This window comes from Urocampus carinirostris, chromosome 15 (assembly GCF_059441175.1).
Source record: "Urocampus carinirostris isolate Australia breed hairy pipefish chromosome 15, RoL_Ucar_1.0, whole genome shotgun sequence".
NCBI classification, from domain to species: domain Eukaryota; kingdom Metazoa; phylum Chordata; class Actinopteri; order Syngnathiformes; family Syngnathidae; genus Urocampus; species Urocampus carinirostris.
The window spans coordinates 28,656,925-28,681,887 of NC_142363.1; the positions used below are offsets into that span (position 1 = coordinate 28,656,925).

Genomic DNA, 24,963 nt, shown 5'->3' on the forward strand with positions numbered 1-24,963 from the left:
CTAAAAAAATAATAATAAAATATATATATATATTTTGTTTTTTTTGAAGGGGCGTCGCTACGTTGCAGATTTTCACTTTTTGTGGGTGGTTTTGGTCCCCATCAACCGGGTCTAAAAATAATAATAATGAAATTGAAAATTAAAAAAAAATAGATATTTTTCATTTTTTTATAAGCATTTTTGAAGGGGCGTCGCTATTTCGCGGATTTTCACTTCTCGTCGGTGGTTTTGGTCCCCATTAACCGCGATAACCGAGGGATTACTGTACATTCGAAAAAAGTCAAGTCATGTTTATTTGTGACGGCCTTAATCACAAAGAGTCTCAAAGGGCATCACAGATTATTGCCAATTGCAGACTATTATGACACCATCCCCTGATCTAAAACCTGCATGAGGGCAAGGAAAACTCAAAAACCTCAACATGAGGTCAATGAAACCTTGAGAAGGGACCTCATGTCAAGTCATGTGTATTTGTGATGCCTAAGAGTCTCAAAGGGCTGCACAGATCAAAGACTATTGCAAACTATTATTACAGACTTATTACACCATCCCCTGATATTGTCAACATAAAATATAGGTTATTCATATGCTATGGAACAGAAGTGTGTTTTAAGCTTAGATTTAAACATTTCCACCGAGGTTGCAGATTGAATCTCAGGGGGAAGACCATTTCACAGCACCGGGGCCCGAATGGAGACAATCTCGAACCTGTGGATTTCTTCTTGGCTCTTGGGATCATTTTCAGAGTGAAGGCTCCAGACTGGAACATAGGGGGGAAATTAAATCTGAGAGATATGAGGGAGCAAGTTCTTGCATGATTTTGTATACTACCATCACATAAAGATTTGTCTGTTGCATAAAACACAAGTAAAAAATTTCATTTTTTTAAGTTATTTTGAATCTCGGATCTTTTTTTGTTGATTCAATCTTAGCATGCGGCTTTTTGACGCTCCCTATTGGCTCACTGGCACTTTTTCGAAAATATATGATAACGGAAAATTAGATGTTTCTCCGGGAGGACAAACTTGACACACACTTTCTTAACATTTCCGATGATTATAAATCCTTATACTATACATAAATACAGTATGTGTTGCCTTCGTTATTAGGCTTATATGAAGCTTTTAATTTTTGAGGATCCAAATATATCTTCTTTCTGAGCATCAACTAAATAGAGCCAAGAAAACATTGGCTGCTCTCTGCCTCGTCTGGAGGACATTGTTTTTTGGAAAATATCATCTCATCGTACACCGGATGTTCTTATATAGCACTTTAGGAGGCAATTTATTTAAATGTGATTAGATTTAATGAAGACTATTGTAATCTCCACAAAAAAGCTTTATATTCTCATCTAACTTTAGATTATCATCTAACGGAAGGGTGGCATGTAATTTAAGTTGTTTATCTGAGTTTCCTGAGAGGAAAAGAAAAAGAAAACACTGAAATCAGACAAGACCCGACATTTTTAAAGCCTTTGAAATGCCAAACTTCTGGAAAAATCAGTCAAAAGTAGTTCGATCACATATCCGGAAATGCTGTTTCAAAATAAAATAAAATAGATGTATCGGGTGACCACTGAGAACACTTTAGAAACCCGCGGACTGGTTTTGAAATTAGCCTACTGGTGTTGAGTCTTTGTGATTTTCTAGGAAATTTATCATTATGTTTAAATGGTTAACAATTCCCATTTAACCTCACTTCTGATAATGGGCTGGTTAGTTGGTTGGATCCCTTAACCACTTTTGCAACCTGGTAATAACATAATAACAATATAGCATTAACACAGTAAGTTATCTTAGGAATTCATATTTAACTAATAGCCTTTCGCACTAATCGGTTACAAAAATATTGTGTTTATTACACTTTACTGTGTAATATATTTTCAAACTTCCGGGATTTTCAACTCCTACTTGACATACTTGACAAATCCTCAAGGGACGTGCGGCTAAATAGCTAGCGGTCGTCTGAGAACTTCATCCCGCAGATAAGACCTCCTTTTTTTCTCCTCCTCTAAAGTTTTCACAAAAACGTCTTTGATTCTAGGATTTCTTTGCAATATTATCCTTCTTGCCATGCTGTTGTGTTAGGGAGTGATGGCGGCAGACGTGCATAAAGAGACCCGTAAAAAGGAGAGCTTTCCCAGCCACGGTGGACCGCAATCTTCGGTCTCCAGGTTTAGGATTTCCACCCTGGTCCTGGTTCTTGCCGTTCCTCTTCTAGGTTGGGGGATCAAGTACTACCAAGAAAAGCATTTTCTGAAGCGACAGGTAAAATGAAATTATATTGCTAAAGATGTTTTAAATAGTGGATTGCAATGAGAGTGTAATTACTATGTTATAACAGGCAGATAGATGTAATGCCTGTTTATTTTGAGTTATAACTGATATTTCTGAGTCGTAATGTAGCTAATCTTTCTCATAATACGGTATACCCCCTGGAAACGACATAAATTCGTTCTGAAGTGATGATCGCAAACTGAAATTGTCCGTATAACGAGGGATACCAAAGTAACAAATCCCACGGTACCCCAAATAAATACATTAAAACATCAAATTACTTTATGGTAATTACTACTTATGTGTAACATATGTGTACAATGATTACTTGATATTGTAATTAAACATACTGATACATTTTATTTACATTTGGTGTGATATGACTTGTGCTGGTCTAGTGGAGTAGCGGGTGGATGCAAAGTGGGGAGGAGATGGCGACCGCAAATTACAAGTGAAACTAATGGGAAAACTTGCACTTGCGAAGATTTTTCTATCTGTAGATGATTTTATACCTTTATTTGCTTCCTTATTTTTACTAATAGTCCTGATTGTCGATTGGTTACAACAGGGTCGGTAACCCAAACCTTTGAATTATGTTCTGCAAAAAAATAAAAGACTTAAAACAAACTACTTAGATGAAAATAAAAGGTGATTCATAAATCAAAGTTAGCCATTTAATATGCTATACTTATTCTAAAGAAAGCCATCACGTAAGCACACACGCTATATATATATCTATTCCTATCCTTCTCTCTCTCTCTCTCTCTCTGTTTCTGTCTCTCTCTCTCTCTCTTTTCCTCCACTTCTCTTTCTCTCTCTAGCTCTTTCCCCCAACTTTTCTCTCTCTCTGTACCCCTTTCTTTTCCTCCACTTGTCTTTCTCTCTCTGTCTCTCTTTCCCTCAACCTATCTCTCTCTCTCTTTCTCTTTCTCTTTCTCTCTCTCTCTCTGTCTCTTTTCCTCCACTTCTCTTTCTCTCTGTCTCTTTCCCTCAACCTCTCTCTCTCTCTCTCTTTCTCTTTATCTCTCTGTCTCTTTTCCTCCACTTCTCTTTTTCTCTCTGTCTCTTTCCCTCAACTTTTCTCTCTCTCTGTCCCCCTTTCTTTTCCTCCACTTGTCTTTCTATCTCTGTCTCTCTTTCCCTCAACCTCTCTCTCTCTCTCTCTCTCTCTCTCTCTCTCTCTCTCTCTCTCTCTCTCTCTCTCTCTCTCTTTACATATATAAAATATTTAATTTAAGTCACCAATCTTTTTCCATTTCAGTAAAATCTCTAGAGAGCCACCGTGCAAGTTTGCAAGGGAGTGATTTGTTGGCCTTCTTCATATATCTCGATAATATCTAGCTCTTTATCATGGTTATCATGTTTTTGCTTCTTCCTTTGGCATCCCTGCAGACCTTTGGACCCGTAGCGAATAAATACAGCACAAAAAATACAGTCTTAACAAAGTACACAAGATTTCGAATTGGTTGAAGAGAAAGGCATTGTGGGAAGTAGTTCAGCCCAAAGCATATCCTCATTTTCATGATCCCGTGGAGTAAACCAATAGCAGAGAGGCATCTTAGAGACGTAACTCCACCTCGGATGAATTTTATTGGTTTTCTGGCGCGGAAAATCATTTCTCGATGGGTTTTTTTCGGGTCTACTTTACATTAAAATGAAAAAGCGAACCTGTTTAATCTGCTGTTCGTTCCGTCCATTGTGTTTTTTCAAGTGTGGCTTGTTTTTTTTTTTCAAGCCACTGCTAAAAGTCAATGTTTGGTTTTAATTAGACCCCCCCGCTGCCACTCATTGTGTATCCCACAGTAAACATGACCAGAAATACGCAAAGAATTTGTCTCCTCAGGATACATTTCCCTCTCTTTCTATTTAGTTCTAGCAGTAATGACCCCATTCTATCACAATATTGACAATGAAATCAATCCAGCATAACAAATGAATATGAATTCCTCTTCCCCCTTTCGTTCTTCTTAGGAGGAGAGCTTACAAACTCTAGGACCCGAGGGCCTTTTCCTCTTCTCTTCTCTAGACACCGACCATGATCTCTACCTCAGTCCGGAAGAGTTTAAACCTGTTGTGGAGAAATTAACAGGTAACTCAGTCGGTAATAATAATGTTGGCGATGGAAAAAAAATGAATTTCCCTTTTTTTTCCCCCTCCCTCAGGGGTTTCACCACCAGGGGGCGTTGAAGATGAGGTGATAGAAGACCAAGATGGGGAGACTCTAACTCTGGAGGCCAAAATGGAGCCTATGCTGATGGATTCCATGACTAAAAGCAAAGACGGGTTCCTTGGGGTAGGACCAAACGGACAGAATTACTACCGTAAATTCCGGACTATAGAGCGCACCTGACTATAAGCCGCACCCACCACATTTCGGGAGGAAAACCGATTTTGTACATACACAAGCCGCACCTGTATATTAGCCGCACCTGATTTTAAGCCGCACCCACCACATTTCGGGAGGAAAACCGCAAGGTTGAACGTTTGGGAAAAAAAGTAGCAGCTTATTATCCGGAATTTACGGTAGTCGCTATTACAGTGTCATCAGTATGACTCCGGGCTAAACCACCAAAAAAAGGACCGCAACCACAGGGGGGACGTGTGATTGAAGCTTTAATTCCCTTCTATGGATGGTGAAAATCGCAAAAGTACAATACAATGCATTGAGACCAGAGTTTGGTAGGGTTACTTTAACTTGATTACTTTTAATTACTTTTGGATTACTCCAATACCCAATATGCTAATAAAAGACAAAATAAACTAAACATAAATAAAATGATGACTCACAACACGTGGTAAGCTTTCTCTCCTGGCTTTGATCTCTTTGATCTCCGGCAAAACGAACATAAAATGCGACTGAAACAAAATGAAAATAAATCCAAACGGCTTGCCAACATCATTTTTGCCGTTCCATGTATTCTGTTACTCCCCGAGCCTGCACAAAATTAAGTCATTTTATTCATATTTAGTTTCTTTTGTCTTTTATTAGCATATTTGGTATTGGAGTAATCCAAAAGTCATTGAAAGTAATCCAGTTAAAGTAACCCTACCCAACCCTGATTGAGACCATGTGTCAATAGGTCCACAAAAAGTGTATCAACTGTCAGGTCCAGGACAGGAAACAGGAAGCAGAACCCACTCGCGTAACGTTACTCACAGCTTATTGGGGAGAAGAGAAAGGAGCGCATACTCGATCCAGAGATCGTTGGTCGCGGGGAGTAGATTGCTCGGAACGCGTAAGTGGTCAAAATCAAACAGATCGTGGCGAGAGCAAAACAGAAGCAAAAACACAGGGGAAAAAACGGAGATTCACAGGGCGTGACGTGTCAAAACAGAGTTTCGCAGACGCTCCGACAAAAGGCGACTCACGGGACAGCGTTTAAGTAGTGACAGGGAGCAATCTGTCAACGAGTTTCAGCTGGTGTCGATGGGCGGGGCCAGTTGGGTGCCATGGCAACCGTGACATCAACTTTACATCTCTGAACTATTACAAGATATTCAGTACTGTGAAAAAGTATTTGCCCCCTTCCTGATTTCTGTGTTTTTTTATGTGTTTTGAAATGTTGATTCCATTTATTAAAGACCACAAAAATCAAAACCTATCCGGGCCTTTATTAAAAATAATAACCGCCTGAACCTAATAGCGAGTTGGACCACCTTTGGCAGTGATAACAGAAATCAAACGTTTACAATAATTGTTAATAAGTCTTTTACAAAGCTGTGGTGGTATTTTGGCCCACTCTTCTTTGCAAAATTGTTTCAATTCTGCCATATTGGAGTTTTTTTTTAACACTAACTGCCCGTTTAAAGTCACACCACAGCATCTCAATTGGATTTAAATCCGAACTTTGATTTGCCCACTCCAGAAACTTGCTGGTGTGTTTCAGATCTTGTTCCTCCTGCATGATCCAAGACTTTAAGTTTGAAGGCACAAACTGATGGCCCGACGTTCTCCTTCAGGATTTTTTTGTAAACACCAGAATTCGTTATTCCCTCAACCACAGTAGGTTGTCCTCGTCCTGAGTTAAGTTAAGGTGTTCGTGACTTCACGATTAGAAAGACACTAGCGAAAATAGTGTCCATGCGAGAATTACCTGGCAAAAACCACCGCTGTCACAAAAGAAGAGGAAGAGTGATCTGACATTTACCAAAAAAGCATCTTGATTATCCTCAAAAGTTTTGGAGAAACATTCTGTGGACTGATGAGTAAAAATTGAACTTTTTGGAAGGTTTGCAACTCGTTACATCTGGCGTAAAAATGGCACAGCATTTGACCAAAAGAACATGATGTTGGCATGTTGTGAAGCATGGTGGTGGGAGTATGGTGGTGTGGGGCTGCTTTGCTGCCTCAGGACCAGGACAACTTGCTGTGGTTAACGGGATGATTAATTTTGGTGTTTACCAGAAGATTCTGAAGTACAACATCTGGCTGTCAGTTTGTGCCCTCAAACTTAAAGGCTCTTGGATCATGCAGCAAGACAACGATCCGAAACACACCAGCAAGTCCACTTCTGATTGGCTCAAAAAACAAAGATATAGAAGGTCCTGGAGTGGCCAAGTCCAAGTCCAGGTCTTAATCAAACTGAGACGCTGATATGTGACCTTAAACGAGCTAGAAAACCCTCCAATATGGCAAAATTGTAACAATTTTGCAAAGAAGAGTGGGGCAAAATTTCTTATTATCAATATTGTAAACGTTTGCTTTCTCTTGAACGCAACTTTGAGAACAGATCTAAATCTGAAAATTCTTTCCATCCATTCTGAAATCTTGTTTTCATCGTTGGCAGCTCTGCATCTAGTAATGCTTGTCTGTTAGGTGTACGTTATATTGTACTATTTTAGTAAGAAAGGTCAAAATAAGTATTTGATTTATGTTTTTAATCTGTTTTCTTAAGTGTTTCGTTTTCTGTTCAGTGTCAACCGCAAATTTTGCACCTTTTATAAGCGTAATTTAGCGAAATAAAGTTGATAAACTGAAAGAATAACAAACTCACTACTGCCTCGTCTGGTCGGGAGTGTAACTGCAGCCTGTTTTTTTTTTTTTTTAGGTTTCTCACAGCTGCCTGAGCGGTCTGCGTTCGTGGAAGGGTCCAGCCGTGCCTTCGTCTTCTTTTTTTGCTAGCCAGTTCCGAATTTTCCTACCACCGGATAACAAACGGGAAGTCGGAGACACGTGGTGGGTGATCCCCGGCGAGCTCGACATTTTCACCGGGTTCCTGTCCAACAATCGATACCACCCTCCAACACCAAAGGGAAAAGAGGTATTTTTTTTTTTATAAAAAAATGGTTTAAAAATATAGTGGTACCTCATCTTTTAAACTTTTAACGGGTCCAGGGTTGGAGATCAAAGTGTCAGGACCAGAACGGAAACAGGACCCAATTGCGTTATGTTTCTGACCAGTTTTATTAAAGGAAAGAGGAAGGGCTCTGCCCACGATCCGGTGTTCGCTAGTCGCGGGAAGCATGTCGCTCTGAACGTGGAAGCAGATCTTCCGTGGCGAGCAATGGCGGTGTCGGGGACGGAAAAACGGGCCAGTAGCCGAGACAGGAGAGCAAAAACGTGGTCAGGGTCGGAAGCGAGTCGTAAGGCAGGAGAGGAGACAAAAAGAGGTCGGAGCCGGGGGACAGACAGGAGCAAAAACAGGTGGGAGTCAGGGTCGAAAAAGGCTTGCCTAGTGTTAACTGAGGTTCGCAGACGGACTGACAACAGGGGTATAACGAAGGACAGAGAGCCAATCAGAATCCAAGGCAGTTGGTGCCAAAGGAGCGGGCACAGGTGAAGCATATCGGTAATCATGACACAAAGTCTGATTTGATCTTGGTCCGAATTTATATTTTCAATACGTGGCTCATATATCCCCCAAAAAAACCCTACACTTTTTTTTCCACTGTTTTCTTCTCCAGCCACTCACGTCAACCACTTGGGTGAAGGCCATGGCTCGCCGCAAATTGCTAATGCCGATAAAATTCAGCGAAATGTCGCTAATCCTTTCCTGAACTGAAATTGTGATCTTTTTGAGAAATGATGGTCCAAAAGGAAGAATAAATCTGATTATTTTGATTAACTGTTATGCACTTCGGTTTTAAGTTCTTATTATTAGTTCACCAAATGCAAAATTAATTCCCATTATTAATTAGTAGTAACGTGTAACATGTTACATTCGTTTGGAAAACATAAAACCAATTTTATTGAAATTGTATTATTTTCTGTTCTAATTAATATATTTAGTTTTATTTTGGAATTCGTTTTTTTTTCCTGTTTGTCAGAATTGTTTTTCTCCAGTTTTTAGGAATACAATTTTCAATTTATTTCCTGTTGGTTGGAATATTTGTTTTTTGTTTTTGGGATTTTTCTGTATTTTAGAATTATTTTCTAGGTATTAAATATGATTTTCTTTTTTAGTTTTTTCTCTGTTTTGTCATCGTTTCTTTTCCAGTTTTTACCTTGTTTTAATTTCCTGTTTTTTTTTCAGAAAAAAATTGCTCTTTTTTTGGAATTTATTTTGCAGTTTTTCTGAATATTTTGTTTCTGTTTAGGATTTTTTTCTATATTTTAGAATAATTTTCTCTGTTCTTCCGAGCTGTCAGTGTATTTTTTTCTCTTTTTCTAACTATTTTATCCTCAATCCTGGGAATTTTCTTTAATCTGTTTTTACAAATAATGTTACGTTTGTTTAGGATTGAATTTTTACTTCGTCAAAATATTTTTTGGAATGTTTTCTGAATATTTTTTATGTGTTTTTGATTTTTTTTTCTTATTTTTCAGAAAATGTTTGTTTTTTTCTCAATTGTTTTCTCAGTTTGTCCCAAAAATATTTTTGTTTTTGTGTTTTGTTTTTTCTGGATTTAGGGAATTTATTTTCTCTGTTTTGTTTTTTTTTTTAGATTTTTTTTTCTTCTTTGAATAGTTTTTTTAAAATCTCTTTTGGAACATTTTTTTTCTGTTTGTGAATTATTTTCTGTTCCTTTTTCCCCCCTCAGTTGATTGAAGTATAATCGTGTTCCCTTTTTTTCTGAATATTTTATCCTCAATCCTGGGAATTTTTGTATTCGTTTTTTACAAATAATGTTACATTTGTTTAGGTTTTAATTCTTACCTTGTCAAAATATTTTTTGGACTGTTTTTCAGAATATTTTGTATGTGTTTTAGATTTTTTTTCATATTTTTCAGAAAACATTTCTCAGTTTTTTTCTTAATTGTTTTCTCTTTGCTTTTCTTTTTTTTTTGGTTTTCTTGAGATTTGAAATGTAGCTTTTTCTTTTTTATAGATTTTTTTTCTTCATTGATTTCGTTTTAATCTGTCAGAATATTTTTGTTTCTGGTCGGGAATTATATTCTGTTTTTTGATTCCCCCCTTCTCAGTTTGTCAAAATATAATCGCGTTGTCTTTTTCTGAATATTTCATTTGTCTCGAAGCAGTGGCACCAATCTATTCTTTCGGTTACCTCCGAGGAAAAAAAATGGAACATTTTTCTCGTTTGCAGGTCCTCGTCCACTCCCTGCTCTCCATGTTTCATCCCCGACCCTTCGTTAAATCGCGTTTTGGGCCCCAGGGCGCCGTGGCTTGCCTACGTGCCAGGAATGACTTCTATTACGACATTGTTTTCAGGTGTGGAAAAACAGATTCTAAGAATTTGTAGTTTAAAAGATTGTTAGTTATCAGGGATACACTACAACAGATTTTTCCTACCAATCCCTATTTTTGAGTTTTGCAGGATGGACCCAAGTGCAGGAAGGCATACGTAGTTGAGGTTGCTCAAATTAAGAATGGTATTTATGAACAAAACCAGAAACAAAGTAACAAACAAAAAATGGGGCACAAAACAAATGACAGGTCCAAACAAAATCAAACCTGACAACGTCCAAACCAGAAACAATGACCAAAACCAGAAATTAAAAATTCAAGGAACAAAGTAGCAAACAAACAGGTGGGCCCTAAATTCAACGTTCTACTTATTGTCAAATATGTACAACACACAGCACAGATTAAATTACTTCCTATTCCCCACATGCAAACATGCAATCAATAATAATAAATTCAAGGAACAAAGTAGCAAACAAACAGGTGGTCCCTAAATTTAACTTTCTACTTATTGTCAAATATCTACAACACACAGCACAGATGAAATTACTTCCTATTCCCCACAAGCAAACATGCAATAAATAATAATAATACTTTGTACTTCAAAGTAATACATATAGAAGCTAGGTTTTACCTCAGAAGAAGCTGCTAGTTTTTGTCTGTCAGGCCGATAATCATGACATTTTATCGGTAAATATCAGCCCGAAAATGATCGTACCCTATTTATGCCAGAATTATTAACATTGGATTTTGTTCATCCCAAACAGGATTCATGCCGAGTTCCAGCTCAACGACATGCCAAATTTTCCTTTCTGGTTCACTCCCGGCCAATTCGCCGGCAACATTGTTCTTTCGAAAGACGCGTCCCACGTACGCCATTTTCAACTTTACGTTCCCAATGACAGGTAAAAAAAGAAACTTTTACGAGATACAACAAAAACGAAGAAAACTAAGACAAATTACGCTTTATTTCGATGGTCAAAGGTCTCTCAACGTGGACATGGAGTGGCTCTATGGTGCTAGCGAGAGCAGCAACATGGAGGTCGACATCGGGTACTTACCAAAGGTATCCCGTTTTCAGTCTCTCGAGTATAAATTGCTCTAAACTTGAAAAAAGAATGGAGAATTAGTACATACAACAGGCACATGTGGCTAGGATAACGCTAGTTTTCAGTAATGAAGAAGAAGCTAGTTACACGATGCTAGTTTTTGGTTAAAAACCAAGATGACAATGATTTTTAGAGTAGATGTTAGCTTCCGTTTGAGATAACGATGCTAGGATTTTGTACAGAACAACGCCATTGAAGAAGAAGCTAGTTTTTTGATAAAAATAAAGATTATGCTATCACCGAAGACAGGAATGCTAGCTTTAAGCGTAGAAGAAGAGGCTAGTTTTGGACATATTAGAACATAATGCTAAATTTTAATAATAATAATAATAATAATAATAATAATTTCCTTTGTATTGTCATTCTTTGTAACAATGTACACAGAACGAAATGTCGATACACCTGACCCGTTGTAGCGAGCCGATGCAGCCGCAGCCAACAGAGGGCGCCGCCATTTTTACCAATGTTATAAGTCTTAGGTATGACTCGGCCTTAATGGAGTAGGAGACAATATTGGCTTTGTCGGGAAATTGACAATGCTAGTTTTCTGTCGAAAATAACAACGAGTTTAGTTTCCAGCGTAAAAGAATGTTGTGCGGGTATTAAAGCATAGAAGAAGAAACAAGTCTTTAAGACGATGATAGTTATCGGCGAAAAACGTACACGATGCTAGTTTTCGGTTAAATACTAAGACGACGCTGATTTTTAGAGTAGTTGTTAGCTATGCTAGTTTTTTGCCGTATGAGACAACGATGCTAGGATTTTGTACAGAACAACGCCATTGAAGAAGAAGCTAGTTTTTTGATAAAAATAAAGATTATGCTATCACCTAAGACAGGAATGCTAGCTTTCAGCGTAGAAGAAGAGGCTAGTTTTTGGCATAGAAGAAGACAATGCTAGTTTTTCATGGAGTGGGCGACAATGTTGTATTTTCGGGAAATTGACAATGCTAGTTTTCTGTCGAAAATAACGATGAGTTTATTTTCCAGCATAATAGAATGTTGTGCGGGTATTAAAGCATAGAAGAAGAAAGCAGTCTTTTAGCTTCAAGCGTAGAAGAAGAGGCTAGTTTTGGGCATATTTTTGGCATAGAAGAAGACAATGCTAGTTTTTCATGGAGTGGGCAACAATGTTGTATTTTCGGGAAATTGATAATGCTAGTTTTCTGTCGAAAATAACTATGAGTTTGGTTTCCAGCGTAAAAGAATGTTGTGCGGGTATTAAAGCATAGAAGAAGAAAGCAGTCTTTAAGACGATGATAGTTATCAGCGAAAAACTTACACGATGCTAGTTTTCGGTTAAGACGACACTGTTTTTTGGAGTAGATGTTAGCTTCGCTAGTTTTTTGCCGTTTGAGATAACAATGCTAGGATTTTGCACAGGACAACGCCATTGAAGAAGAAGCTAGTTTTTTGATAAAAATAAAGATTATGCTATCACCAAAGACAGGAATGCTAGCTTTAAGCGTAGAAGAAGAGGCTAGTTTTTGGCATATTAGAACATAATGCTAAATTTTCATGGAGTAGGAGACAATATTGGCTTTTTCGGGAAATTGACAACACTAGTTTTCTGTCGAAAATAACAACGAGTTTAGATCATGCTAGTTTTATCGACAAACGAAATACGACAGTAGTCCCAGTCAAAAAAGATTTTAGGTGTTGAAGAACGCTCTGCTAGTTTTTTGCATACAAGAGAATGATTTTTATCAAAGGAGACACAGGCTCCTAGCTAAAACAATAGCAACGCTAGTTTTCACTTAACACATTTTGTGTTTTACAGTCAAGTCATGTTTACTTGTTTAGCCCTTAATCACAACAAGTCTCTAAGAGCTGTACAGACTATGAACTATGAGCCTTATAGTGTTACCTGTGGCGTTCCTCAGGGCTAGGTACTTGATCCTCTTCATTTCATCATTTATATGCTTCTGTGAGGTGAAATTATTCACAAGTATAATATTAGTTTCCATTGCTATGCAGATGACACTCACACCTGGAGTTAAAATCAATTGGGGATGCGTTTATTCAGGTATAAAAAGATGATGCTAGTTTTTAACAAGAAAGAAAATGATGCTTGTTTTCTCAAAGAAGGAAAACGACACTAGTTCCAGGCAATAAAGATGTAAACACTTTTAAGCGCTGAAGAGCGCTTTGCTAGCTTTTGGCGTAGAAAAGAATACAGTGGAACCTCGGTTCTCGACCATAATCCGTTCCAGAACGCTGTTCGAAAACCGATTTGGTCGATCACCGAAAATCGGTTTTCCCATTAAAAGTAATGTAAAATCGTTTTAATCCGTTCCAACACCCTGAACGTTTACCACGAAAGTAAACATGAAGCTAACCCAGGCTAATCGTACGTTCGTGTTAGCGTAATCTTCCGTACGAAAGATTACGCTAACATGAACGTGTAAAAATAAAAAAATCAGGTCGTTTACACGTCATTAAGCACCCGGGTCTCCACAACAAGTGGTGAGCGGTTAAAGGATGAAGAAAAGAATTATGAATAAGATTTCTTACCTTTGTGGTGGTCTGCAGAAGCCACGCTCTATTCCCTCGAAAGAAGGGAAACTCGCACATCTTCATATTTTGCTATTATTTCTTTCTTAAATGCAATAGTTGTACGCACTACTCTTCTTTTTTCACCTGTAGCAACTTTGCTGCTTGCACCGACCTTCTTCCGAAACATAATTAGGGGTTAAAACACTCCGTTCACCGATATTAAAAACGAAAGCAAAAAGGAGTGCGCGGTCACGTGACAACAGTTCTTCACGAGGGGGTGGGGGCAATCTACACCCGTACGCCGCTCAGCATCGCCCCCTAGCGTACCGGCGTTCGAACTCCGATTTTTTGAACGAAAAGCGAAGCAAGAATTTCTCGAAATTTTTGGTCGAGAAACGATTTGTTCGAACTGAGAGGCGTTCGAAAACCGAGGTTCCACTGTAAGTTTTTGTCAAAGGAGATGCAAGTTTCCTAGCTTAAAAGCTAGTGAGTCTAGTTTTCAGTCGACAAATTTCGTGTTTTACAGTCATGTTTATTTTTTTAGCCCTTAAATGCAACACGTTTTAAAGAGCTGTACAGACTATGAACTCTTAGCCTTTTAGTGTTACATGTGGCGTTCCAGGGCAGCACGGCGGCGCAGTGGTTAGCGCTTGTGCGGCACAGTTCATGTCATGGGAACCTGTCGTGGGTTCAAATCCAGCTCCAGACTTTCTGTGCGGAGTTTGTATGTTCTCCCCGTGCTTGCGTGGGTTTCCTCCGGGCACTCCGGTTTCCTCCCACATTCCAAAGACATGCATTTCAGGTGAATTGGCCGGTCCAAATTGTCCCTAGGTGTGAATGAGCGAATGAGTTGTCTGTCCCTGTGTGCCCTGCGATTGGCTGGCAACCAGTTCAGGGTGTCCCCTGCCCACTGCCCGATGATTGCTGGGATGGGCTCCAGCCCCCCCGCGACCCTACTGAGGATAAGCGGTACGGCTAATGAGATGAGATGAGATGAGATGTGGCGTTCCGCAGGGCTCTGTACTTGGTACTCCATCATTTGTATGTTTTTGTTAAGTAAAAGTTTTCACCTTTGTGTTTCACAGCTGGAGTTAAAGTCAACCGGACCGTCCATTCCGTCTATAATCACGGACGAGGACGGCAACGTCATCGACAGTCGAAGCGCAGACGGCGAACCGATCCAGTTCGTCTTCGAGAACATCGAATGGAGTTCAGAAATCGATCGGAAAGAAGCCGTTCGCCGCTTGGAGGTCACCTTCTACCCCTTCAAGAAGGTAAACGTGACCACATAGTCGTAATGCGCCACATGCTGCTTCACCGCTGCGCTCCACAGGTTCCCTACCTGCCTTTCCCGGAAGCCTTCGAGCGAGCCCAGGCTGAGAAAAAGCTAGTTCACTCCATTCTGCTTTGGGGAGCGCTGGACGACCAGTCCTGCTGAGGTGAGTCACTCCATGGATTCATCTCATCTCATCTCATTAGCCGTACCGCTTATCCTCATTAGGGTCGCGGGGGGGCTGGAGCCCATCCCAGCCATCTTCGGGCAGTGGGCAGGGGACACCCTGAACTGGTTGCCAGCCAATCACAGGGCACACGGGGACAGACAACTCATTCGTTCATTCACACCTAGGGACAATTTGGACCGGCCAATTCACCTGAAATGCATGTTTTTGGAACGTGGGAGGAAACCGGAGTGCCCGGAGGAAACCCACGCAAGCACGGGGAGAACATACAAACTCCGCACAGAAAGTCTGGAGCTGGATTTGAACCCACGACAGGTTCCCATGACATGAACTGTGCCGCACAAGCGCTAACCACTGCGCCGCCGTGCTGCCACTCGATAGATTAAAACGTTGAAATTCAATAACAGCTAGCCAGGGTTGGGTAAAGTTACTTTAACTGGATTACTTTCAATGACTTTTGGATTACTCCAATACCAAATATGTTAATAAAAGACAAAATAGAATAGAATAGAATATACCTTTATTGTCATTGTTACAAAATGGGTTAACATATTGTGACAACGAAATTGGGCATGACACTCCAGTTTTACACATTCACAGTGAGGTATGAGCCAAGAAGATATAGGAACAGAGAAAAAACTAAATTTAAATAAAATGACTAAATTTTGTGCAGGCTTGGGGAGTAACGGAATACATGGAACGGCAAAAATGATGTTGGATTTATTTTCATTTTGTTTCTGTCGCATTTTATGTTCGTTTTGCCGGAGATCAAAGAGATCAAAGCCAGGAGAGAAAGCTTACCACGTGTTGTGAGTCATCATTTTATTCATATTTAGTTTCTTTTGTCTTTTATTTGCATATTTGGTATTGGAGTCATCCAAAAGTCATTGAAAGTAATCCAGTTAAAGTAACCCTACCAAACCCTGCAGCTAGCCTTGGTATGCATAGTTCGTACGGGTGCTTGAAATCCGGGAAATGCTTGAATTATAATGCTGTGTTTTTTTAGGAAAATTGCTTGAAACGTGCTTGAAAACCTTGCCAGGTTTCTCCAAAGTCTGACTCGAAAGAACACGCGTTCAACGAAGAAAATTAAGTTAGCATGACTAGCATTAGGAAAATTATGGACGTTCATTAAGGGCCATGTAAAAAAAGAGGTAGCGTCTCCTAGTGGTAACTTGTAATGGGAATAACTTCCTGCAACTGAACATGAAAGCTATATATTACTGTCATTTTTACCCGGGTCCTATTTGGGGAGAGATTATTTTCAAAACAATTTTGAGATCCACAAATATATTTGCGATTTACTCATGATCTAAAAATAATAAAAATAATCTTTAAATGGTACTGGAAAAATTGGAAAATTGGGCTTGAAAGTGCTTAAAAAGTGCTTGAATTTGGAAAAGGTGTACAGTAAAATGTACATTCAACGTATAGGGTAGACCCCCAGGATATGACATGAATACGTTCTAAGGTGGGGGTCGCAAAGTGAAATTGTTGTATGGCGGGTTTTCCATAGTTACTATGACTTGCTTCTCCCTTTGGCATCACTATCAATAAATTCAGCACTAAAATACCGTATTGCAAATTCTTTACGTACTCATGCAAAGTTTAAATGTTATACATTTTTGGGCACACAAATGAATGAATCAGACAGGGATCTTCGAGATGTAACTCATCATATACACCAAGATCCCAAATTTGCCTTCTTCTTATTTCTTTATAATCACAAGCTTCGTTTCTATCGTTATCATGTTTTTGTGCCTCCATTTACCATCACTGTAAGCTTTGGGACCCAAAATAATAAAGAGGGTATATTAAAATAAAGTATTGGAAAGTCCTTATTAAGCGCACCAGATTTTGAACTAAACGAAGAGAAGGCATTATGGGAGGTAGTTCAGCCAATGGCATATCAGTATTTTCATTAAGACATGACGAAGACCAATAGCAGACTTGCGTTTTATATGACTCTGATCCATAGCAGAGAGGCATCTTAGAGACATACGAGGTGCTTCATATGCTATTCTTTGTACTTCTTGATAACCACAAGCTTTGTTTCTATAGTTATCAGGTTTTTGCGCCTCCTTTTACCATCACTGTAAGCTTTGGGACCCCCACAGCTAATAAAGAGGGTATATTAAATAACAGTATTGTAAAGTCCTTAGAAAGGAGACAAGATTTTGAACTGAATGAAGTAAAAGGCATTATGGGAGGTAATTTAGCAAATTGCACATCTGTATTTTCACTATAACATGACAAAAACGAAAAGCAGACTCACGTTTTATACGACGTTGATCCCTAGCAGAGAAGCATATTTGAGACAAATGAGGTGCTTGATACAAATGCCCCAAACTTAGTACTTCTTGATACTCACAAGCTTTTTTTCCATTGTTATCATGTTTTGGCTTCTCCCTCTAGCATCACTGCAAGTCTTGGGGCCCATACAGAATAAATACAATAAAGAAAATACAGTATTGTAAAGTCCTCAGAAAGCAGACCAGATTTTGAACTGAATGAAGAGAAAGGCATTATGGGAGGTACTTTAGCAAACGGCATATCTGTATTTTCATGATGAAATGACGCAAACCAAAAGCAGACTTAAGTTTAATATGACGTTGATCCCGAATAGAGAGGTACCCTTGAGACAAATGAGGTGCTTCATACGAGCAAACGCCACAAAGTGGCTTTCTTCGTACTTCTTGATAATCACAAGCGTTGTTTCCATAGTTATCAGGTTTTTGCGCCTCCCTTTAACATCACTGTAAGCTTTGGGACCCACAGCTAATAAAGAGGGTATATTAGAATACAGTATTGTAAAGTCCTTAGAAAGGAGACCAGATTTTGAACTGAATGAAGAGAAAGGCATTAGGGGAGGTAATTTAGCAAAGTGCATATCTCTATTTTCACTATAACATGACAAAAACGAAAAGCAGACTCACGTTTTATACGACGTTGATCCCTAGCAGAGAAGCATATTTGAGACAAATGAGGTGCTTCATACGTACAAATGCCACAAACTTAGTACTTCTTGATAATCACAAGCCTCATTTCCATGGTTATCATGATTTTGCTTCCCCCTCTAGCATCACTGCAAGTCTTGGGGCCCATACAGAATAAATACAATACAGAAAATACAGTACTGTATTGCCGACTCGCAAAGTCATTACAAATCTCAAGATTTGGAACTGATTTAAGGCACAGGTGTCAAACAGGTGGCCTGCAGGCCAGATCAGGCCCACCAATGGTTTAAATCAGGCCCGCAAGACAACAGTGAGAGAAGCGCAAGAGGAAAATGAGCTGTAGTTTGAAATATTTCCACCGGATGTCACCAAAGCCAGTTAACACTTGCAAAACAATTGTGGTAGTATTTCTCCATTTCTCTCTGACTCACTTCTTTTTTATTTATTCCTCCCTCTTTTTCTTTCTCCTTTTCACACTCTCTCTCTCTTTTTTTTTCTATTTTCTCTGTTTCTCTCTCACTCTTTAGCTTTCTTTTTTCTCTGGCTTGCTCTCTTTCTATTTTCTCTCTCTAATTTACTCTCTAATTCTCTTTCTTTCTATTTTTCTCTTTCTTTCTCACCCTCTTTCGTTCCCTTTTTTTGACCTCTCTCTCTCTCTCTCTCTCTCGCCTCACTTTGTCTCTTTTTCTCCTGCTGACTGTTTTTTTTTCTGTCGTTTCACTTTTCTTATTCTTTTTATCTTTCTCTTTTTTCACTTTCTTTTTCTCTCTATATTCATTTCCCCCTTCTTCTCCATTCATATCTCTATTCTGCTCTCTCTTTTTCTCTCGCTTTTACTCTGTCTCCATTGTTCTCCCTGTCTGTTTATCGCTCTCTCTTTCCATCCCTCTCTTTTTCTCCCTCTCTCTTTCTCTTAAACTTACTAGTCCGGCCCCCGTGAGATTTTTTTATAGCAGTTGTGGCCCCCAGCTAAAACCAGTTTGACACCTCTGATTTAAGGGAAAGACATCGTGGGAATTAGTTCAGCAAACAGCATATAGGCATTTTCATGATGCCGTGACACAAAGCAATAGCAAACCAGCATCGTATATGATGTTGACAGGCATCTTAAATGAAAAAAACATCATATTCCACACCGTGACATCGTGAGTTTCCCCGGGGGATTACTGTGTAATCTTCTATGACAGAAAACGAGTAAAAATACTTCCCATGAACGAGGAAGGGAAATTAAACGGTACTCTGTGGCCATGATGTCATGTATTTTCCCAAAATTATAGCTCATAATAATAATTATACAATATTGTGATGAGATGATTTTATTGCCCATAACCTTTCAATGGAAACCACTAAAGGCGTGCAATTTACAGTAATTGCAGTTTATACGTAAGATGGACAAAACTTTGTATTCTTGACTTTAGCGCTCTGAAAAATCGCAAGTGTCATAAATCGATTATGTGTTCTGCAGGTTCGGGGCGGACTCTCCGGGAAACGGTCCTGGAAAGTTCGCCCGTTCTGGCTTTGCTCAACCAGAGCTTTGTGAGCAGCTGGTCTCTCGTCAAAGAACTGGAAAATATCAAGGTGAGAAAATATGAAGCTGGTGGGAAAACTACAGTCCGTGGGCCTCGTGCGGACCATCAGGTTTTTCAATCCGGCCTGCCAAATGAAAAGAGTCAAAATATAATGACATATATAAATGTGTGTTTCTCAACTGGTGGATCCTGATCCAAAGGTGGGGTGGCGCAATATTGCCAATGTTCCCTGTCATTTTCCTTACGGGTCTGAGCGTTCACACAAAGTCGGTGAGCAACTCTTGAAACAACAGTGAGCAACCATAATCCCAAGTGTGGCAATTAAATCATAATCAAATATGTCCAAAACTTGACATCAAGTTACATTTTGCTGAGTTTCCGGCAATGCAAAAGGATTTTTCTCTTTTGAATGAATTGACTCATGTACTATTGCAAAGGTTGTACGGCCTACAAACGTCGTTTCTTTCACAAGATATCCATTTCTTTTTATTTCCTGATATATTTTGTCGCATAATATTAACATTTTTGGGGGCTTATTTAGTCGGTTGCAAGATACAGAACTGTACTTAGTCACATTTTTGAATGCAACACAAACTTTTTCTTTTTTCCGTGTTTTTTTTTTCTACTTTTTAAAAAAATCTTTTAAAAAAATCTCATTGTGTTTATTTTTTCCGAGCTGTTACTTTTTTCTTTTTGTTCTCTATTTACTTTTTCCTACATTTCTTTTTTTTCTTTTTTTCTGGCTTTTTTTTAAATTTTTCCTTTTTTTTTTCTTTTGTTTCTTTTTTTCTCAGCTTTTCACTACTTTTTCATTTTCGTATTTTTTTCTTTTTTGTTCTATTCCCCCCTTCCTTTAAGTCATTTTGTGTATAATTTTACATAATATTTGGTCATGTTGGGATTTAAGTAGCCAAAACAACCTGAAGAGCCGTTTAGGACCCAGAAGAGCCGATTCCTTTTAGTGAGCCGAGCCGAAGAAGCCGGTTCTCGACAAACTCTACTAACTCTACTCAACTTCGTTCTCCTTCGACTCGACTTCAAAATACCGCATTTAGGACACAACGTCAGGGGAACCCGTGTATTTTGACCTTCATGCACTGTAACTTTGACCTAAGTCGCTTCTTAATGAGTAATTTTGAGCCCTCATTTTTGTGCGCTGGCTAGATTTTCTTGTGCGCTGAGAATGTGCGAGCAGTGCGCAATTGCGCACGTGCGCAGCTTAGAGGGAACACTGGTCAATACACTCCTTAACAGTAGATGGCGATAATGCACTGCAAATGTGACCGGTTGAATTAGTTTACACAAGTTGAGCATGGGCAAACACAGAACCAGTAGAGAATACATGATTGGATTCTATTAAAATGGCAGCCGATTAAGCATTAAAGGGACAGCGTGTATTATATCACCACTAGTGGTCACTGTATCGTGTAGATCAACCAATAACGAGTGCAAGGTTCAGTTAAAGTAGCCAACGAAGCTCCGCGGAGAGTGTGTTTTTCTTCAATAAATAAGATATTGTTTTTAAAATGTAACACAAGGCGAAAGACAGATGTAAGTTTGTGTTTATTTGAGCTTTAAGTTGAAAAGTAGAGCGAAATGATTTGATCTCTTGGGGGCCGGACTAGTAGATTAGAGAGAAAGAAAGAAAGACAGAAAGAAATAAGAAAAAGAGAGGGAGAGAAAAGTAGAGAGGGTTTGGCTAAGACAGTGAGAAAGGGAAAAGGAGAGTGAGTAGAAGTGAGAAACAAAAGAGATAAAAAGAGAAATAGTGAGAGAGGGGGAAAGAAAGAGAAAGAAATCCAAAGAGAATTAGAAGGAGAGAAAAGAGAAGGTCAGAGAGAGAAGTGAGAAACAAGAGATAAAAAGAGAAATAGTGAGAGAGGGGGAAAGAAAGAGAAATCAATCCAAAGAGAAATAGAAGGAGAGAAACGAGAAGGAGAGAGAGATAAGAAGTGAGAAACAAAAGAGACAAAAAGAGAAATAGTGAGAGAGGAGGAAAGAAAGAGAAAGAAATCCAAAGAGAAATAGAAGGAGAGAAAAGACAAGGAGAGAGAAGTGGAAAGCAAGGGAGAGAAAGAATGGGGAGAGAAAAGGAAAGAGGAAGAGAGAGCAAATTAAGGTAAAAAGACACACAGAGAGAAAGAGACAAGGAAGAACAAAGAAAGAGAAAAAGAGAGATAGAGTGGAGAGAAAGAGTGAGAGAAAAGGGAGGAAAGAGAGAGACACAGAGTGACAGAAAACAGGAGGAAAAGAGAAAGAAATACAAGGGCAGCTTCTTCATGAGAGGCACCTGGCTTTGCCAACATCAAGTGGACATTTTAACCTGCAGCTCATTTTTTTCTTGCGCTTCTCTGAGCGTTGTCTCGCGGGCCGGTTTCAATCCCTTAGTGGGCCTGATCTGGCTCGCAGTCCGCCTGTTTGACACCCCCAATATAGAGGAATAAACTAGGCAATCCCCGAAGTTATCAAAAGGGGTTGTCTGATATATAAACAACTAGATCGGCATTGTCCCAATGTATTGTATTGTACCGATGCGGTTTTCACCATCCGGAGACGGAAATTAAAGCTTCAATCACACGTCCTCTGCGGTCACCGTCCACTTTTGGTGGTTTAGCTCGGTGTCATGCATTCATAAGATGACTCACCTCTCCTGAGAATGGAACTCAACTTGATAAATGAAATAAAAAAGTACTGATAATTGAATCCGACCTTAATCTGACCAATCGTATACCTCGGCTCCAGGCTGAAGAGCAAAACCCCGCCCTGAGCGAAAAGGCCCGCCTTCACCTGGACAACTACAACTTCCCTGTGGAGATGATGCTCGCCTTGCCCAACGGAACCATCGTAAATAATCGTAGAAGCGAGTAAGAACGAGGCACGTACACCTGCGACTAAACTACTCTCATCTTTAGGTCCATCACATCAACGCAAACTCCTTCCTGGACCAGACCGCCATGAAGCCTGAAGACGGCGAGAAGAAGGAAGAAACCCCTTACGGGTTCTCCGGCGGTTTTGAAGACCCCTCTTCGTCCACTTATATCAGGTTCCTGAAGGAGGGTTTGGAGAGGGCTAAGCGGTATCAGTAGAACCTGTATTGGTGGATGGTGGAATTCTTCCTGAGGAACAGGGGAGTGAGAAGGTTTCTCCACAGGTTGGGTGTTATTAATGTTCTACTATGAGGTCTTTATAATTCAAAATGTCAACTGGACCTTCAACTCATCCAGTTAAGAGATTTGGGTCGGCTTTAGAAGACCGTCCAACGACTTTTTCCAGTTTTAGTGATCTTCTCATATTCCATTTCTGGTGTCAAAGAACCCAAGTTGTGGATCAGACCACTCTTGGCCCAAAATGGGGTGTTTTTTGGATCAGGGCGCTATTCAGCAGTTTTTGACGGTGCTGCCTTAAAGCTCCTCTGGGGCGGGGAAGGACCTGATGGTCGTCGCTGATGAAACGTTCCTGACTCGAAAAGCAAGTCCTCAGAATATCCATCCATCCATTATCTGCATTGCTTATCCTCAGTAGGGTCGCGGGGGAGCTGGAGTCCATCCCAGTTATCTTCGGGCAGTGGGCAGGGGACACAGAGACAGACAACTCACTCGTTCATTCACACCCTAGGGACAATTTGGACCAGCCAATTAACCAGACATGCATGTTTTAGGAATGTGGCCCGGAGGAAACCCATACAAGCATGGGGAGAACATGCAAACTCCACACAGGTGTCAGAGACCAGAAACAGAGACAAGACCAGGGTTGGGTAGTTACTTTAACTGGATTACTTTGAATTACTTTTGGATTACTCCAATACCAAATATGCTAATATAAGACAAAAGAAACTAAATATGAATAAAATGATGACTCACAACACGTGGTAAGCTTTCTCTCCTGGCTTTGAGCTCTTTGATCTCCGGCAAAACATACACAAAATGCGACAGAAACAAAATGAAAATAAATCCAAACAGCTTGCCAACATCATTTTTGCTGTTCCGTTACTCCCCAAGCCTGCACAAAATTGAGTCATTTGATTCCTATTTAGTTTCTTTTGTCTTTTATTAGCATATTTGGTATTGGAGTAATCCAAAAGTCATTGAAAGTAATCAAGTTAAAGTAACCCTACCCAACCCTGGACAGGACCATACCTGTCAACCTCCACGGCTCCGTACAAACTGTCGTATTTTCCCTTACAAAATAATCTTACACCATATTTTTTTTTCGGAATGATGCATGATGGGAAATCCCCAGGCGGCAGACGCATGCACACAGTAGCACCGAGATAGAGGCTACTGCGGCGAACTCGTTAGACTTGATTGATTTGTCGTTTCGTGATAGTCGGTGTTTACCGGATAGTACCCATAATTGACAAATTTGCGTTTTTCCGTACGGATTTTGTTGTACTTCGTACACGTCTTAAAATGCATTATAAACGTACTTTGTACGGCAAAAACGTACAGGTTGACAGGTATGCAGGACCCACTTGTGTTCGTGTTTCTCAGCTTTATTTAGAGGGAGAAAAAGGCTTGCAACCACGATCGCTTGGAACGCGGAAGTAGCACTTCCGTGGCGAGCGAAAGCTGTGACCGAGGAAAAAAACAGGTCGATGGCCGGGACGGTGGAGCAAAAACGTAATCGAGTTCAGAAAAGGAGTCGGTGCCGGGAATCAGAACAAGATAAAGTCAGGGTCGAAAGGGCTTGCCTAGCGTGGGCTGAGGTTCGCAGACGGACCGACAACGGGTGACAGGAAGATGGGGGTTTAAAAAGAGGTAAGCAGCCAACCAGCGTCCATTAGTAATCATGACAACAGGAAGGTTTGATCCTATAACTAATCACTGCTCTGCCGCGCTCCGTCCTCAGAATATTAAGCATGTATTCGGGAGCTGATTTAGAGAAACAGGTAGAATATTTTGAAAATTTGTACAAAAAAAGAGGTTGGGTATTGTATGTATTGATTTTTTTCGATATTTAATCCGTCTTAAAGATGTTTTACACCAAAGAATTGTTATATTTATGGTCCAGTGTATTGGTTCTGCAATAAAAGTGATTTTGCCTTATTTTGGGACTATTTTTCAAGTTTTCTATCCATCTATCTATCTACCCTGGTCATATCCCTCAAGAGGGGTGACCGACAGCAAGACAAACACATACAATAACAAAGAAAATAAAAAGGGAAAAAAATAGCAAAAAAACACACACAAACCCTTTTGGACCATGGCCAACCCAAATGCCCAAAACCCAAACAAATTAGGCACCTCGGCACCGAAGTTGGTTATGCTTTCGTCCCTCCAGATGAAACGGGACACAAAAAACGGCCATGTCACTCGGATCAAGGTGACACAACACACTCTCAACAGCAGGGCCCGACAGCTTTCACTGGTTTACCCCTGCCGCATCATACAAGTGCCCTGCCCATCCCTTCGAACAGGGGTGTCAAACTCATTTTAACCCGGGGGCCACACGATAGAACAAACATTCTGTCGGGGGCCGGACTAGTAGATTAAAGAAAAAGAGAGATAAAGATAGAGGGAAAAAGAGAGGGTGGGACAAAGAAAGAAAAAGAGAG

At 39.8% G+C, this 24,963-nt stretch overlaps 1 protein-coding gene across 1 annotated transcript; it reads left to right on the forward strand.

Moving 5' to 3' along the window:
• Window positions 1-1,935: 1,935 nt before the first annotated feature.
• selenon (selenoprotein N) lies at window positions 1,936-22,982 on the forward strand. Its single transcript, XM_088354113.1, has 12 exons — window positions 1,936-2,267; window positions 4,248-4,365; window positions 4,439-4,569; window positions 7,325-7,537; window positions 9,762-9,886; window positions 10,627-10,764; window positions 10,844-10,925; window positions 14,549-14,737; window positions 14,797-14,902; window positions 19,346-19,458; window positions 22,152-22,253; window positions 22,322-22,982. The coding sequence occupies exons 1-12, from the start codon at window positions 2,094-2,096 to the stop codon at window positions 22,493-22,495; spliced, it is 1,665 nt and encodes a 554-aa protein (XP_088210239.1). The 5' UTR covers window positions 1,936-2,093; the 3' UTR covers window positions 22,496-22,982.
• The last annotated feature ends 1,981 nt before the right edge of the window (window positions 22,983-24,963 follow it).